General features: G+C 45.8%; 2 protein-coding genes across 19 annotated transcripts in view; one reads left to right on the top strand and one right to left on the bottom strand.

Moving 5' to 3' along the window:
• Positions 1–4,217, top strand: part of ARHGAP21 (Rho GTPase activating protein 21) — a 118,972-nt gene extending 114,755 nt beyond the window's left edge. For all 6 annotated transcript variants that reach the window (XM_040591117.1, XM_040591119.1, XM_040591120.1 and 3 more), the window contains one exon: positions 1,656–4,217. In XM_040591117.1, the coding sequence (XP_040447051.1) occupies positions 1,656–3,389 (1,734 nt within the window). In that variant the 3' untranslated portion in view covers positions 3,390–4,217. The remainder of the gene's footprint in view (positions 1–1,655) is intronic.
• A 5,401-nt stretch (positions 4,218–9,618) lies between these two features.
• The window catches only part of KIAA1217 (KIAA1217 ortholog), a 365,096-nt gene continuing 358,464 nt past the window's right edge, over positions 9,619–16,250 (bottom strand). For 5 of the 13 annotated variants that reach the window (XM_040590825.1, XM_040590824.1, XM_040590827.1 and 2 more), the window contains 4 exons: positions 14,327–14,404; positions 12,523–14,211; positions 11,937–12,059; positions 9,619–11,234 (listed from right to left, as the gene is read on the bottom strand). In XM_040590825.1, the coding sequence (XP_040446759.1) occupies positions 10,743–11,234; positions 11,937–12,059; positions 12,523–14,211; positions 14,327–14,404 (2,382 nt within the window). In that variant the 3' untranslated portion in view covers positions 9,619–10,742. Of the gene's footprint in view, positions 12,060–12,522; positions 14,212–14,326; positions 14,405–16,250 lie in introns of all 13 variants that reach the window. The other 8 variants (XM_040590834.1, XM_040590833.1, XM_040590829.1 and 5 more) reach the window with 7 other exon arrangements.

Raw genomic sequence — 16,250 nt, 5'->3', positions numbered from 1 at the left:
GGTGCTTGTTTCCCTGGAGGCTCTCAGCAAGACTTAGTGTGTGTCTTCTGCCCACCCTGTCCTGATCTCTGCACCGAGAGTGGGGGATATTTTTTGTCGTGGCCCGACATTCTGGATAACCATGAATATTTTTGTTACTGTTGGTTGAGTAGACATTTCTCCCAACTCTTCCCTGTCCGTGTTCACGTAAACAAATCAGTGCACCAGTGCTGAGGCTGTCGTGGTCAGTACAGCCACTCTGTTATTGTATGGCTGTTTGACCTTGGCTTGCGAAGTCATATAGTGGCAAATTTTCACTGTCGCCAGCACTTGTTTCATTTCTGAGGAGATAGTGAATAGGAATGAAATTTGTGCCAAGAAAAAAGTTGTTTGAGCAAAAATATTAAATGCACTGTGTCTTTTCAGTGCTTTGCCTTGTATGGCCAGGGCATTTATGCTGCAATAGTAGGCATCCTGCGATAGTTCACTGTCACGTGGGAGCTGTGATGCTGCGCTCGCGGAGCAGAGAAGTACCTTGTTGGACAACAGCTGAGTGGTTAGATGATGACTAGTGCGCATTGGCTTTCCCAGTTGTCTTTAAGCTTACTCTCTTAACTGGCTTTCTGAACTAGATGATTCTTTCAGTAATGACGTCCCAGTTTTATTGGGAAAATAGATAACGAGAGGATGGCCCTTCCCCCCCTTCTCCTACCTTTCTCTGCGGTGCTGCATAGTAACAAGTAACAAGGCTTTAGAAGACTTTCGGAGCATAGCTCGTGGCAGCTGGTCTGAGTCTTCCTTCCGCCAGGTCAGAGAGAGGGCTAGATACCTGAACATAGGCTTAAGCCCACGTAGCTGACACCTGTGCTGCTCTTGTTGAGCTGTAGGCAGATGTCAAATTTCAGTCCCACTATGTTAAAGGCCTCCGATACGAGCAGCTGCCCTTTCCGGGAGATGCCATTGCTGTATTCTTTTCTCAAATGTCTGCACTGTGCAACACACCCGTCAGCAGTGAACTTCCCACTTGTTTTAAAGGCAGCAGTGGGGCGGTAAGTAGGAAAGGTACATAGCTTTGAAGCGGCCAGGTGGTAGTGTTGTCAGTGTAGTGAAAATAGGTTTTAATTAATTTTATAAAATTAAATAATTGGGCTTTTCCCTTTATTGCTTCCGTGCAATTCGAAAGGTAGATTCCTCAAAAATCAGGAAGAAACTTACTTTGTAGTGATGACTTGATGCAATTTAAAAACTGAGCCTGAAAGATGAAAAATCTACTGAAAAGTAGTTTGAGAAATTATTCTTTTCACGTAGGTAAGACCTTGAAAGGAGGGATTGAAACCACACTTTTGGGACTTTTCTGTGAAGCAGTTTCAGTTGCAAACCAGTCTTGAAAAGGTTGTCTTGCTGTACTGGAGCCTGCTTTATTAGTCAATCAAAGACTAAATAGCTGTATATACAAACTAGTCTTTGTTAAGTTGAAGGGATTCAGATAAAAAGTGGAATTGAAAACTGACTTCTTGGGCAATGTCACAGACTACAGAAAGAGCATGGAAATATTTCCTGAATAAAGACAGACTTTCTGCTGTGAAGCTCAGGATGTGTTTTTAAAAACTCAGGCTAATGAATGTCTCCTTGTGATTTCTAATCATGCTTCCTCTCCCTTTTCCTTTTTTTAACAGGGTTCTTGGGGTTCTGGAAAGGATCAGTATAGCAAGGAACTGCTTGTGTCCTCCATTTTTGCAGCAGCTAGTCGCAAGCGGAAAAAGACAAAAGAGAAACCACAACCAAGCAGCTCAGAGGATGAGTTGGATAATGTGTTTTTCAAGAAGGAGCTTGCAGAACAATCTCGTGGTGACACAACAAAAGAGGACATGGCTAAAGGGGAATATGAAAGAGAGAGAGACATAGGGAGAAAACAGAGGATGTTTGTCTTGAAGGAAAAAGAGAACAGCAGTAAAAAAGATGTGAGTGTTATAAAGGATGAAAAGAAGTCATTAAAGAAGGAAAGTATCCTGTCAGAGGAACCTTCATTGCCTTACCATGAAAAATGTACAAAATCACCAAATCTCAGCTGTCTGCAAGCCATGCAGAAGAATAACCCAAAAATGCCTGTTTCACAATCCTCTTCCCAGGTTGAGGAGACAGTGTCTGACTCCAGCACTATGCTAAGCACTTCCTCCCAGGCTTCCCAGCACAGACACTCATGCAAAAAAGTAGCCAGCCCTGAAATTAAACACAATGAGTTTTTAGCAGCTGATGTCAGTTCCATCACCTCAGATTATTCAACTACTTCATCTACTATATATCTGACTGGTTTAGATGCCAGTATGCTGAGCCCTGAGGTGCAGTCGGTGACAGAAAGCAAGGGAGAAGATGCTGATGATGAAAGAAGCGAATTGATCAGCGAAGGGCGTCCTATGGAGACAGACAGTGAGAGTGACTTCCCTGTCTTTGCCACAAGTGCTGCTGCTGAAAGGCTGTCCAAGGGGAAGGTTTCAGAAGTGGTAAAGACCAGTCGGAGGAACTCTGAAGAAAGCGAAGTAAGTTGTACTGAGGGAAGTTCAACACCAAAGTTAGAGTCTCGCAGACTTTTCAGCTCACACAAACTTATTGAATGTGATACACTGTCTAGGAGAAAGTCTGCACGGCACAAAACGGACAGTGAGGGTTCAGGAGATGCAAAGAGTGAGAAGGACTTACCTACTGTGACCAAAATGTTTGACATAATGAAAAAAGGAAGATCGACAAGCAGTTTAGCCACATCGGCCAAAAGTGAGGCTGACAAGCAAGAACCTACCTGGAGGCTTAAAATTACAGATAGGTTAAAGCTGCGACTCAAATCATCTGCAGATGACATGTTTGGAGTTGGAAATCAGAAAGCAAACTCTGCAGAGACAGCAAAGAGAAAAAATATCAGGCGAAGGCATACGCTTGGAGGACAGAGGGATTTTGCTGAAATAAGTGTCCTGAATGCTTGGAAGGCTCAAGAGCCAAGTCAAAGTAGAGAGAGAGAATCTGAGCTTTCAGCTGTGAATCGGTTGAAGCCAAAATGTCCAGCGCAGGACCTCTCGATCTCAGACTGGCTTGCACGGGAACGTTTACGCACTAGCACAACTGACCTTAATACGGGTGAAACTGGAAAGCCCAGACTTGAGAACACTAGCATAGCAGATGTATCAAAGGTAGATCTGCCTTTATCTGCAGAGATGCAAGCAGATGAAGGCAGTTCTTCCAGCAGCTTGACTTTAATTAACAGAACACCACCTTCGGGACCATTTCAGCCACCAGACCAGGTAAATGGTGAAAATTATCAGAATATGAACAAAAACAACTTTAGCCCAGCAGTTGATGCCCATCCTCATAAACTGTCTGGGACCCAGGTGGTTAGATCTCGATTCTACCAGTATCTTTGAAATGGGGAGATATGTCCACTACAGCAATTCATTAACTTACTGTTACACTTCCCAGTAACTCTTGTGTGTGTGTGTACATATATATTTTTTTTTTCCTGTACTGTTGTTGTTACGCAGCCTTCGTTTGGGCTGCTTTCATCAATATGCTCTGTGGAACGTCTTCACAGTGCATTACCACAGCCAGAAGAACACTAAAGTTAAAGTATATATATATATATTTTAAGAAAAAGTATATTTGATGGCTGCATACAAATGTTGAACAAAGCATCTGATGCAACATGCTGTGTAGTGTATACATGGTTTTCTGACTGGGAGTTGGCCTGGCATTAGTATGCAGAAAAACTGTTCTTTTGGTTTAGTCACTAACAAGTGCCTCATCATAAATTCATTTGGTTTGTTAGGGTGCCATATTGTTAAATTAGAGAAACTTATTACAAACAAATGAATGCATTTTACTGTTAACGAGTTTCATTACATTTTACAAATGTTAACGCAGGTGGCTACAGAGCTTCCATTCCTTAGGCATTCCAGTAAATATTGGAGTTTTATATTTCCAATTTTAATACAGATTTTGAGTTTTATGTGACTTGAATTTTTAATCTTTCTGTAAAATAAGTAACTTAAATGTACATACTACATGTGTATCTTTTCTTCAGATACCAGATTTGATATAAATGTTGTAACATAGGCGTGTAGATAGTGAATACTGGATGGAACTGGTTTCTTTTATCGAGAATATAATTCTGCATGATGACCCAACGAATCCAAACCTGTATTATACCTGTGTGCACACCCACTTAAACACTGGAAATAAAATTGTTTTCGTGACTCTGTGTGGTGCGAACTCATTCTCCTGAATGGTTTTGAAACGTTGGGTTTACAAGTTGCGATCAGCGACTGCTCTCGGGATCACAAAACCTGCAGTTGCTCCCGGATGAAGGGCACTTCTCTTTAAAGTCTTTTGTTTGTGGGGCACCACTGTGGAGGTTAGCGTATGAGAGAGATTCAGTTGGTTAAGTGTTTGCATCTTGATATAGAATCTATATAATCTGATTTCTAATGTAGGTAGCAAGTTAGTTTGTTTAATATGCTGGTTTCATAGCACTGAAAAAAACATAATCACCCCCAAGTCATAAAGAGTGAACACCAGTATCTGCCAGTATTATGCAGTCTTGGACTTTTTATAGGTTTAACTGTTTATGTGAGCTTCTACCCTAAAAACCCTTCCGTGTGTGAACTCTCTACCGGTTCTTCTATTTTCTTGTTACTTGACAACAAAGTAGCTTTTCATGACTTTGGGAATTCCCATGTTTTACACTGTCATTTGCTTGGCAGAGCATTATACCTGTATCGGTGATAAATGAGCAATGAACATTATGAGCACAAAAAAATTTACGCGTGTGTCCTGTTACTGTGAAGAGAAGGAATTATAGTGAGTAGGATGTGTAGGCTGACGTGTTAAGCAGACTGCATTTCTTTCCGAAGTGACTGTAATAGTCCCATGCTTTTATCTGTTGTGGTTTTGATCCTTGAGAGAAATCATTATAAAAAAATTGCCTGTGAAGAAGCATCAGATATGGCAGTTGAGATCTGTGGAAGTTCTCACCACATAATTGTGTGCATCTAGTACCAGTTCACGTAAAAATGAATGATGTTCTTCTGGCCTTGCAAACTAAAATGTCCCCTGTCCCTGCCCTCCCTGCCCCCCAAGCAAACAGCACGCTGATGTATCGGCAGCATTTCTGTGCGCGGTGTGAGGAAGAATGGCTATGGTGAATCACAGAGTGAGGGAGGATGATTTTTGTTTCAGTCCTAATAGTGAAGTGTATTTGAACAAGGGATTTCAGAATTTGGTGTTGTGATGTCTCTATAATGCCATTCATCAGCACATACCCATTGTCTTTTACAGGAGGTGTATTTTTGTCCCATCATTAGTCTCAGAAGCTTGTTAGAGTGTGCTGAGCATCCACAGTAAGTCACAGGGGTCTTCTCAATGAAGCAGTATACTACAGAGGTACATAAGGCGTCCTGCAGGTCTGCATCTTACTCTGACAGCCGTTTTGATGGATCAGGTTAATTTTCATTTTCTTGTGTTTATAGATAATTAATGATTTTAACTCCTGAATCTAGATGCATGGCTGCCAACTCATGCTTGACAACATAGAACTTTTATTGTGTTGACTGGAATAGAACACAAGATCTTTTGAAAAATCAGGAATTTAAACTCCACAAAAGAGGAGGTGTTTTGGCCGACAGTGCTACAGGTGCAAACTTAAGGGCTCAGCCACCTCCATGGTATAGTCTGCTGCTGCACTGGCAGCACGGAAGCTGCAGTTGCAGAAGGAGCTTGGACAAAAGTCGGGGATATCTTCAAGGGTGTAAGAAAGGGATTATGGCAGTTCAGACCACCGCTGCCTTGCCCGCTCCATGTAAATGGGGTTTGGGATAACCTGGCAGGCAGAGTAGGAGGGAGGCGGGGAAGCGCTTGACTGAATCGCTGAATCCCCTGCCAGATGCAGGGAGCAATCTCGGGTGTGTCAGGGAGAGGAGAGTACTGGAGAATGTGGCATGTGGCGGTGTATCTGAAGCTGGGCAGACACTGATGCTTTTCCTGCTCTTTGAAGACTGCCCAGATTCTAAATTCCAGCCAGCGCGGCAGTAGAGGTGACAGACATTTTTAGGAGCCATGCCTTAGCTATGCCCTGTGGTGCTTTTTTTTCTTGTTTATTTATTTATTCCCCTCCTCCTCTTCTTGCTGCAGGAAGGGGAACGCATGTGTGATGTGTGCAGTAGCTTGCCCTGAGGTGAATGCTGTTAGTACCATATTTCCTCTGGAAGCTGGATTCAGTGCCATGAGGAGCCCCACGGATCGCAGAGCAGTTGAGGTGGGCAGGGACCTCTGGGGATTGCCTACTCCTGCCCTGGCTCAGGCAGGCGCAGCCAGAGCGGGTGCTCCGGGCTGGGGCTGGTTGGGTTTTGATCACGCTTATGGTTAAAAGGGGTGTACTTTATGTTTAAGCAGAATTCTTTAACGTTTTATATTTGTGCCCATTTATTTGGTTTTATACTCATCATTGGAAGGATTCAAACTGGCTTGGAGAATACTTTTGGTCTGAGGACTGCTTGGAGCTGTGTAGCTGTGGGTCATTAGGAACAGGTCTAAGCTGAGATCTGATGGGGAAATGAAAGGATGAACTGTGCTGGTAGCAGTGGTGGTCCTGTTTTTTTAATGGTTCCAAACAGTGGGGATCGGTGGTTTAGTTTGAAATCACTTTTCTGGAATTTGGTAGCTGGAAGATGAGTTGTGTGACTGCTTTTTAAGACTTTAAAGGGCTTGTTATGGTCCCCATTAGTATCATTCACAGCACTGAAAATGTGGAATTAAGTCACGGCCACCATCCAGACGGTTTCTTAACTTCCTTTGTGCTGTTGCAGAGTTGAAGGAAAATCCTTTGCTGAGCTGCACATAAGGGTCTCTTCCTGTCTGCAGCATCAGAGAAGAATCTCTCTGCTTTGTCTAGGCAGGACAAAAGCGTTTGAAATGTAGCCTCATCTGCTACAAGAAGCTGTGCTCTTGTTTTCAAAGCCAGGTCATTACGCTGTCCTCATTTAGACAGTGACCAAGCGATTGTGCCAGCCTGTGCAAAGGGTGTAGGCTGATACGTGGCTGGGAGAGGGATGCCTTAAACCAGACCTGCCGCAAGCGGTGCACAGACCTGTGGCTCACAGTCACGAGACCGTAAAAATCTGCCTTAATAATCTGTTACCAAACCTGTAAGTTTTAAGCGCGCAGGAAGTGGGGATCAGATGGATTTTGGCTCTGGATGTTTGTAGGCAGAAATGTCCTGCACATACCTCCTCTTCCCTGCTCTGTGCATCCTCTTTCGCCTTCCCAGAACTGTGGCCTACCCAGCTCAGGCGCTGGGTGCGTGTTGCTGCATTTTTGCTGTAGTGCCCATAGTTGGGGTCGGCTGGCGCAGAGGGATGGCACTTACCCTGCTATGAAGTCCTGTGCTGGCTCAGACTACAACAGGCAGCAGGAAGGTCCTGCTCACCTTCCAGCTCCTTCCACCTGGAAGGGGACTGGTGAGCTGCTTCACTAAGTTTTCGGAGCAGCGAGGTCCCATCACACATGAACCCCTGGGGTCACTGCAACCTAAAGAGACTTGATGGCCGCTCGCCAAATAGACGTGGCTGCAAGCGCAGCAGGTAGCAGGCCTGGTACCCTGGGGGAGTGCTGCCCTCCTGGGTTCTCTCTTGCTGAAGAGCCGCTGTTGTCTTTTAAACTGCCCACGAGCTGGTGAGAGCTTGATCTGGAATTGCCTGGGCCGGAGCACCCTGGGGACAGTGAGGAGGGTGGGTGGCTTTTCTGCAGGTCCCCTGTTTGAACACAGGCTGATGTGGAGAGCGCAGGTGGCCCCTTGCCAGCGGGGGGCTGAGGGCTGCTCTGTTAGCACCAAGCCCCGTGCTGCTGTGGGTGCTGCCCAGTGGCTCTTGTCCCCAGCTTGGGCTGCTGTCACCTCCACCAGAACTGCCCTCCACCAGAACTGCCTCCTCATAACTGGTTTGCAGTGAGAAACGTCATGTTTTAATCCCTAGACTGTGCCGTTTCCTTCTGTGGTTAAGGGATTTATTTACAGACTTGATTTTTTTTCCTGAATACTCTGCCCAGTGTTGAAAAGCACACCTGGTGCTGAGCTGCAGCCTACACACAGCCCTTCTGTGCCTGTGAAGTCCAGCAGCTCCGTCGCTGTACAAGCAGGACGTGGAGGGGATGAGTGCCACCCGACACGGTGCCAGCAGTGGTGCCTGCGCAGGGGAAGGTGCTGTCTGAGCCTGTGGCTGGGGTCCTGGTGGGTGCCGCACCCCAGCACTGAGGATGCCACACGGACGTGCGCAAGTCTTGGTGGCTGCTGGAAGGGCGTGTAGCTGGGGCCACAGGTGGGTGTTGGGTTCACGCCCCGATTACCCATTCACCACCGCAGACAAGAATTACCTGTTGCGTACAGCACTGCCTTTCTGCGTGCCCAGGGCCTGTGCGGGGACGGTTGGTTATTTATACAACTGCTGTCAGCATTTAAATCCACACAGCTGCAGAGAACGTGCTGCTGTAACCTCTTTGAGGAGGCCGAGAAGCGGCAGCAGGAGCAGTGCCGAGCTGCTGCCCCAGGGACCCTGCCTGGCCGCACCGTGGGGCACAGCTCGCGTGGAGCTGGAGAGGATCAGGTATGGCGAGCTACTGTTTTTCAGTAAGGATCAGATCCCTGGGGGATGTCGGTCTCGCAGTTTATGAACAAAACCTCATATGTCCATCCACCAGCTTGAGCTTACTTCGCTGTGCGCCATGGAGCAGGAGCGCACCCAGCCTCCTGGTGCTCTCTGCAGCCTGTGTGGGGACATGCGATAGCCCTGCCTGGTAACGAGATGCAGCACCGGATCAGGCTTGTTACCTTGAGAGCAAGGGAGTAATGTACTCGGCACCTGGGGAGGTAGAAAACGCCCTTGGGAAGTGCGTGGTGCAGGCTGTGCACTGTGAGAGAAGTTTTTGACAGGTTCTTCCTACCTAAATCAGCTGCTCCCAGACCAGGCTTCGGAGCCACCTCTTTTCTGCACCGGCTGGAAGGGAACTGGCTTCACTCCAGCGGTTCAGCACGAGCGCTCTGAACTGCACCTTATGCTTTGGGAGCCCCCAAGCTTGTCCCGGGCTCAGCTCGCAGCCCGCCGCTGAAGCCCCCGTGTTCTGCACACGCCTGGGGCCCGTCCTGCTGTGCCAGTGGCAGGGATGGCACTCGGCATGATCCTGCGGGAACTAATCTCTACGTCCTGCTTATGAGGTATGAGTTAACATTTACATTCTTTAATTACTCCTGCTGCAAGGAATGCACCATCTGAGGGCTTACCCTTCGAATGATCCTGCAAAGGAACTGTTTCATAGGGAGGAATAAAACACAGAATATTTAAAGGTGGAAGAGATGATACCTCAGTCAGTCAGCCAAAGGTTTGGGTGTTTGGGTTTTTTTCTTGCTAGTTTTCTAACCTGTAGTTTCAGCAATTAGCTTTTGTCCAGGTAAATATGAAAGACCCCATTTTAAAATTAATACTTAGATATGCTTTTAATCTGGAGAAAATAAAGTCGGTTTTTCTCCTGATGGTTTAATGCTCTCAGGCAAACAGCTTAACAGCTAACTGAATCCATTATAAAAGTTATTAGTGACGAAATACAAATACATAAGCATGCAGCCCTTTATTTTTGTGAAGATCTTTGCTTATCATAGTTCTGTATGTTACATTATGGTGTTATACAAATAGATTTATTTACAAAACCATGAGCTATGCAAGCTTCTTGCTTTTTTTCCTATTTGACTGATACGGATCTTTTTCAACCCCTTCCCATATATCTTTTTAAGCATGCATAAAAATTAACTTTGGTGTGGTAAAACTACTCTATGTGCCCAGCCACATACAGTATTTATTTATTTATAGATATTTATAGGTATGTACAAAAGTTTGCCAGTATACAGAGCAGTACTGAAGTGTACATTTTAAAATCCACAATGCAATACATTAATGGGCTACCAGGTTTCACTAAAATAAAACTGAAGGAAAAAGGGTGGATTTAGCTAGGAAAAAAAGTAATCAGCAACTACCTATATGTGTAAAACAATTTATTATTTCTTTTTCTTGGCTGGCAAATTCTTAAATATAATCTGAATGGCAGTGCAATAGGTTGAGTTGCCTCATACACACTAAGACCAGTCTTACTCTGTTTCTTGTGCAGAGGTTTACTGTCCAGCATACTACTTTCAAATGTACATTACAATAGTATCAAAATGTTTTGGCAAAAAGATCTCGAAAGGAACCATGACATTTGTTGACAAAAATAGAAATCTGTAACAAAGCTAAATAACACCAAAATAAAAGAAAAATATTTTAGTTTCAGTTTTACAGTTGTGTATAATCACACTTTAGTATATCTCTGTTCACTTCTAGTCCCCATAATGAAAAATAGCTTTATACAAAACAACTTACTAAATTTTTAACCATACATCTTCCCACGCTCAGTACACTGCCGTGCACACGCAGTCAAGTTCACTCACACACCTTCACACTTTTTCGTTAAGAGGTGCTGCCTACAGGAAGAAAACGCTCTTTTATCATTACAACAGCAACAAGAGTTTTCCAAAAAGCTTCACTCTAGTCTAGTGTAGTAATTCAGTATTTAGCACATGATTAGTATTAAGCCTCCCGCAATACAGCAAAATGGTTACATTCCCCGGTTAAAACATTGGCTGTGGATTCTTTGGAAATGAACAGAAAGCCTTGGTGAACTCGCACGTGCGCTGTGCTTAGCCTTTAGGATGGCTCCTTGGCTGTGGATGGGGTGGACTTGCCCGCATTTCCGTTCTGTGCCTTGTAGCTGGTGAAGCTAGGTGTGTGGATTGTCCTGATGCTCTTCATACCTTGGTTCAGTGAAGTGGGAGAGGTAGAGGAGGGGGGAGAGGTAGAGGAGGAAGGAGGGGGTGGCCGGCCGTTTTGAGTCTGTAGTGAGAATGAGAGATGGTGACCTTTCCCTGGGTAAGTGGGGCTCTGAAACTTGGAGGAGCCGTTAGAGACAGAGGGGATGAGGGAGGTAGAGTAAGTTATGCGACCTGTCTGAGGACCGAGGTTAGAGGAAGGAATGGAGGTTTTAGTAGGTGGATTTAGAGGGTTAGAGCTGTCACCGCTAGAAGCAGGTGCTGAGCTGCTTTTCCCAGAAGTGGGAGAAAAGGCTGGGATCTTAGAAGCAGGTAGGGTAGGGGAAGTAGCCTTATAGTCCCCACCAGCTTTCTTAGCACTTCCATTAGCCTGCAAATAAAGATGGCAGGAGACAGTTTGTCAGAAAGCCAGTAACACGATAAACCAACAGGACCTGGGAAAACAGCCCTACCGCAAATAAGAACTAAGAGTTGGAGGCCTGAGCTGAGTCTTGCAGCTGTGGACTGGACCTGGTAGAAAACCCAGAGTGCCCAACCAAGAGTGCATAAAAGTGAGAAAGCCAACGCAGCTCCTGTGAGAAGGTGCAATCTACGGGTTACAGACCAGTCACTACATTGGCCATGCTTCTGGGTTATTAACGTGTGAATAGACGTGTCTGGCCGGAGAGTTAGCGTGCATCTACTGCCACCTATTACACCAACAGGTTAGTGTCCAAGGCTTCCTGTAAAGACTCTCTGAACAGAAGCGTTCCCAGCTCTCCTAAGGAACCGCCACGTTTACCGAAGGGAAAGTAAAACAGGTAGTCAACATTAAAATTACAGCTGAATACCACGGTTAAAAAAAAAAAAAAAAAGAGCAGCAGGTGTTTTATTGCAGACATGCATGCACAAGCATGGTGAAAAAGATCAGTAGATGATACTGTCATGCCCCCAGGATCCAGGACGTCCAGTTAGACCTCACTCGAAAGTCAGGCATCCGTTATTTGGCATAATCTCAGTCAGTTACTGGAGTTTTTAAATAAACAAACAACACGAAATGTCCATCCGAACACCGGGTTTAGGGTAAAACTACCTGTCTGTACTGGCGCGGATCCTGCAGCTTGTGCTGTTTGCCTGCTTTCTCCATGCTTCCTTGTCTAGTTTTTGAAGCCATGGGGACTGGCATCCGGCTTGTCTGGGAGGCAGCGCTGGAGCCCTGTGGAAATGAGTGGAGGGGCGGGGGGGGAGACAAGGGGAGGGCATGGTCAGTACCGGTGTGCTTGAGGAGGAGAGTGCACACCATGCGCCAAAAAAAAAGCCACAGTACTACATGCAGGGAAAGTTCAGGAGCTTCACACCGCAGGTGTTAATTTCCAGAACCAAATGGAGAAAACCGCTCAGCTACTGATCAGCCTGGATTTCATGTCAGTGACGCTTGTCATCTCACACAGCAGATTATTCGACCCAGCTCCCCTGCATTTGCCCATCACCAATCAGCAGCAAAGATTAAAAAAACAAAACAAACCCCCCCAATGGTCTATTAGCTGTTAGACACCTTGTGGGGAGCCCAAACAAGCCACCTGAAAGGAAGCAAACAAATCACAAGACCCTCTTGTTTAATGGTGATTATTGCAGATTTTAGAAAGCAGCTGGAGGTTTGATTTCTCGGACTAAGGTACCTTACGTGAAGTGGCTGGGATTGACGGAGGGGGCTCTACACCAGCAAGGCTCTCATCCAGCACTACAAGCTCTCGGGGTGGGGTCTCTGGTACTATCTGGGCAGAGAAGGGGACAGTGCTTCCCTCAGAGCTGTATGTGTTTTCAGGGATAGATTTTGGACTCATTTCACTGATGGTGTTTTCCAACTGCTTTATAGTTTGCTCAAGGCTGTCTAGCGTTCGGTATGTACTCTGTCGAATTTCATCGGTCCTAGACAGGGGCACTGCAGCTCCAGGTGGTCCCTCTTGCTTCCCAGAAGGACTCTTGTCACTGTCCTCGGGCTGAGACCTACTGATTTCAAATCTCTTTGCTTCCTTGTGCTGCTTCAGGGCCCCATCTTCCTCCTCTTCTTCGTAGACCACAACCTGCAACGTCTTCTTCCCAGTCTTGGTTCCTGTCCGTATCGCCTGCGTCAGAGCAGCCAGCTGCTTTTTAGGGAATTTGAACTTGAATTTTTTCTTAGAATCCTGCCTGCTTCCAAACTGATCGGCAGAGTCCAAGTTTGTTTCTGTGTTTAGCCCATAGATCTGACGGTATTTGTTAAAATTTGCCTTTGTGCTTTCCTCCTCTGCAGGAGGTCTGGTTTCTGCAGAGTCAGAGGAAGACTGAAGGTTAAATACGTACTGCTCGTTGAGACCGTGAGCTGCTGAATACTCTGTGATTGCTTTTCTGTCACTAACTACTGGTGGCTTTTCCTTCTGGCTCTCAGAGATCTCATGTGCTTCATTTTCTTCCTCCTCCTCTTCCTCTTCTATCTTTTCATCTGTCATCATTTTCTCCAGTTCCTCATCACATTCCTCAAAAATTGTAGAAAGTCGTTTATATGCTGACCTAATATCCATCGGTTCATCAAAAATGATGATGACAGGTTTTTTGTCCAAACACACCACTGGCTCTTCGCTGTCTGCATTTTCTGGGATACCCTTCTCCAACGCCACATCCTTCCTCGCGTCAATGTTCACTGTTTGCACATCTCCGCCTTTCCGGCTGACTATATCGTGAACTTCCCCACTGGAGAGGACCTGGACAGCTGTTTTAGTAATCATGAAGGCGATGTTTTCTGTGGGTGAGTTGTCCTCACTTGGAGAGCTAGCAGGAGAGTCCGTCTCTTCCACGCTGTTCACACCGTTACTTCTGGACACTTTGGGTCTTAGCACAACCTGATTGTAGTTGACTGCAGAAGCTTCTTGCTCCTGCAAGGAAGGTTGAGGCCCCACAGCCTCCTGCGTGTGCCTCATGAGAGGGGCAACGCTGCTGACGGGGATATGCTTGCCTGTGCTCTGCAAGGCTTCACCGGGCGGCAGGCCCTGGCGTGCATCTCGCGATAGTCTATAGTTTGGCTTTTGTTTTCCAGTTTCAACAGCTGGAAAATGAGATCCTAAAATATCTTGAGCCCCTCTTCGTTTGTCATCCTCTGGCAAACTCACACCAGACAGGTTTCTGGTCATATTCTGAAGGTTTTCCTTAGAATAGTCTCTACTGTCTACAAACAAACCCTTGCTACATGTAGGACTGTCATTCATTGAAAAGCCAATTTTACTGTCAGCTGTGCTGGATGAATCAGAACCCAATTCCTCTTCAGTTTTCCCTTCCCTCTTCTCTTTAGGATGGTCACTATCTGTGGGAGATCCTGTTGTAGCCCCATACACCTAAGGGGGAAAGTCGGATTACTTAGTTATTCAGGGCTGTTACCTTTACAGGACGGGTTTTTTCCCCGAATTAATCACCATATTCTCAGGGGAAGTGCAGACCTTGTGAACTCACCACTCTGTTTACTGCTGCCGAGGCATGTCTGAGGTTGTCATCTGATTCCTGTCTTTCTTCGGGGCAAAATTCCAAATTCTGGCAGAACAGTGCATGATGTTACTGCTCTGTGCTATGCATGTGGCCAGCACGGGTTGTTACCTAGGGCTCCTGTTTTAACAAGGCCTCCAGAATATGCAAAAGCACACTCATTACCTTATTTCCAATGCAGTGCTACCTTGACCCGTTCACTTTCCAGCTAAAAAAACCCAAACCCTAGTTTGTATAAGATTGAAGTTGAAAAGATTCACGGTATTTGAGTAAGTTCTGCTGGGCCACATCAAAGGGAGCCTGATGTGGAAGGGCTGACAGCAGGCACTACGGCTCACTAGCTCACCAGAGAGCCAAATGCAAGAGGCTGGCTAGCCCTGAAAGGAAGTTTTGTACCCGTAAACGCTGATTTTCAAGTCGCAACATTTTGCTGCTTCTAATGTTGCTCACACCTGAGCAGCGCTGCTCCATCACAGTGAATATCATCACAGCCTGAGCATTTCTAAATCCTTGCTGCAGCTTAAAAATACTCCTTTGAAATTACCAGCGGCACCCTGCAGCAACCGTGGAAGTGCAGAATGAAACACTGAGCTACATTCATTTACAGAAGCAATTGCAAACATCACACAGAGAGGTCTTCCACTAGCTCAAAAATTGTATATTCCCGACAATGCAAATTTAAGGGGACTTTTTTCTTCATTTTCAAATGAGGTCCCCCTGGAGATACTGTTTCATAATACCAGGCTTGGTTTGTTAAGTGCTAGTGACAGCTTAGGATAAACACCAATCTTCAGGGTGAGGGAATGACCTGAAGAGACACCATGCCTATGAACGAGCAAGAAAGAAATCTACAGTCAAAAGATGGCTCACCAAGAAGGAAATAAATCCGGCCTCGAGCGCATGAAGGCAGTGAGCCAAAAGCATTACTGCTGATACTGCTTGAGACTACAAGCTGACGCCTAGCGCACCAGAAGGCCAGATTATACCTCTATGAGCATCAAGACCAGCCAGGAGACTTGCTCTCCCAGCTCAGAACAGTAATCCACAGGTTGGCTAGTGCAGGCACTCGTCAGGCATACTGAGGTTCACAAGGTATAGTTTCTACATCTTGTGATGTTCTCTTACATACTGTCTGAGGATTTTACACAGGAAAACTTCGTACACAATCAAAACACTGGAGTGAGAAAGTCAGTGATGGACAAGATTCCCAGTTCATCTCTGCTAAGGTGTACGGGCAGTAACAAGGCTGCCCCACAGGCACCCTGACATCCCCCTGACATTCTAAATAAGGAGGAGCTATCATGCAAACCGGCCACCGCCAGTGAGGCATCAGTGGGCAGGCTGACACTGTCTGCACTTTGTGCTGAGTATAAGAACAAAACACCAGGGCCTGTGATCAGCTCAGGCCCAGACTCCCTAAGTGGTAAGCGCCTCCCAGTCCCATTACATGTCACACCTCCCAGTCCCATTACATGTCACACCTCCCAGAATTAGGCCAGGCCACGTAATGGCGCTTGTTGCCTGTCCATGTGCTGACTCAGTCACCGAGTTCCTGTTTCTCTATCTTTTTTAGCAAGTTCCTCTTCTCGTTCCATCAGTGCAACATCTCATAGTGCCATTGTACAATATATGTAATTTTAGGAACTGCTGCCTTTCTACTAAAAAATAAAACCACAACAAAACTCATTTCCTCTATGAGTTTATCACAACCACAAGGCTCCATATTTAAAGCCAATAAGCACTCTGTCAAGTCAGATGACAAAACCAAATCTCATTAGCCTTAATTTCCCGGACTCTGTGTTATTCCAATAAACAGCAGTTTATGGCAATTACTTGGCAGCACCTTTCAAAGAAACATTTGTGCTACAGGACGTGCAGCACCTTGAGTGTTTTC

The sequence above is a fragment of the Falco naumanni genome, chromosome 4 (genome assembly GCF_017639655.2).
Source record: "Falco naumanni isolate bFalNau1 chromosome 4, bFalNau1.pat, whole genome shotgun sequence".
Taxonomy (NCBI): Eukaryota; Metazoa; Chordata; class Aves; order Falconiformes; family Falconidae; genus Falco; species Falco naumanni.
This window is presented reverse-complemented; position numbering and strand designations above follow the sequence as displayed.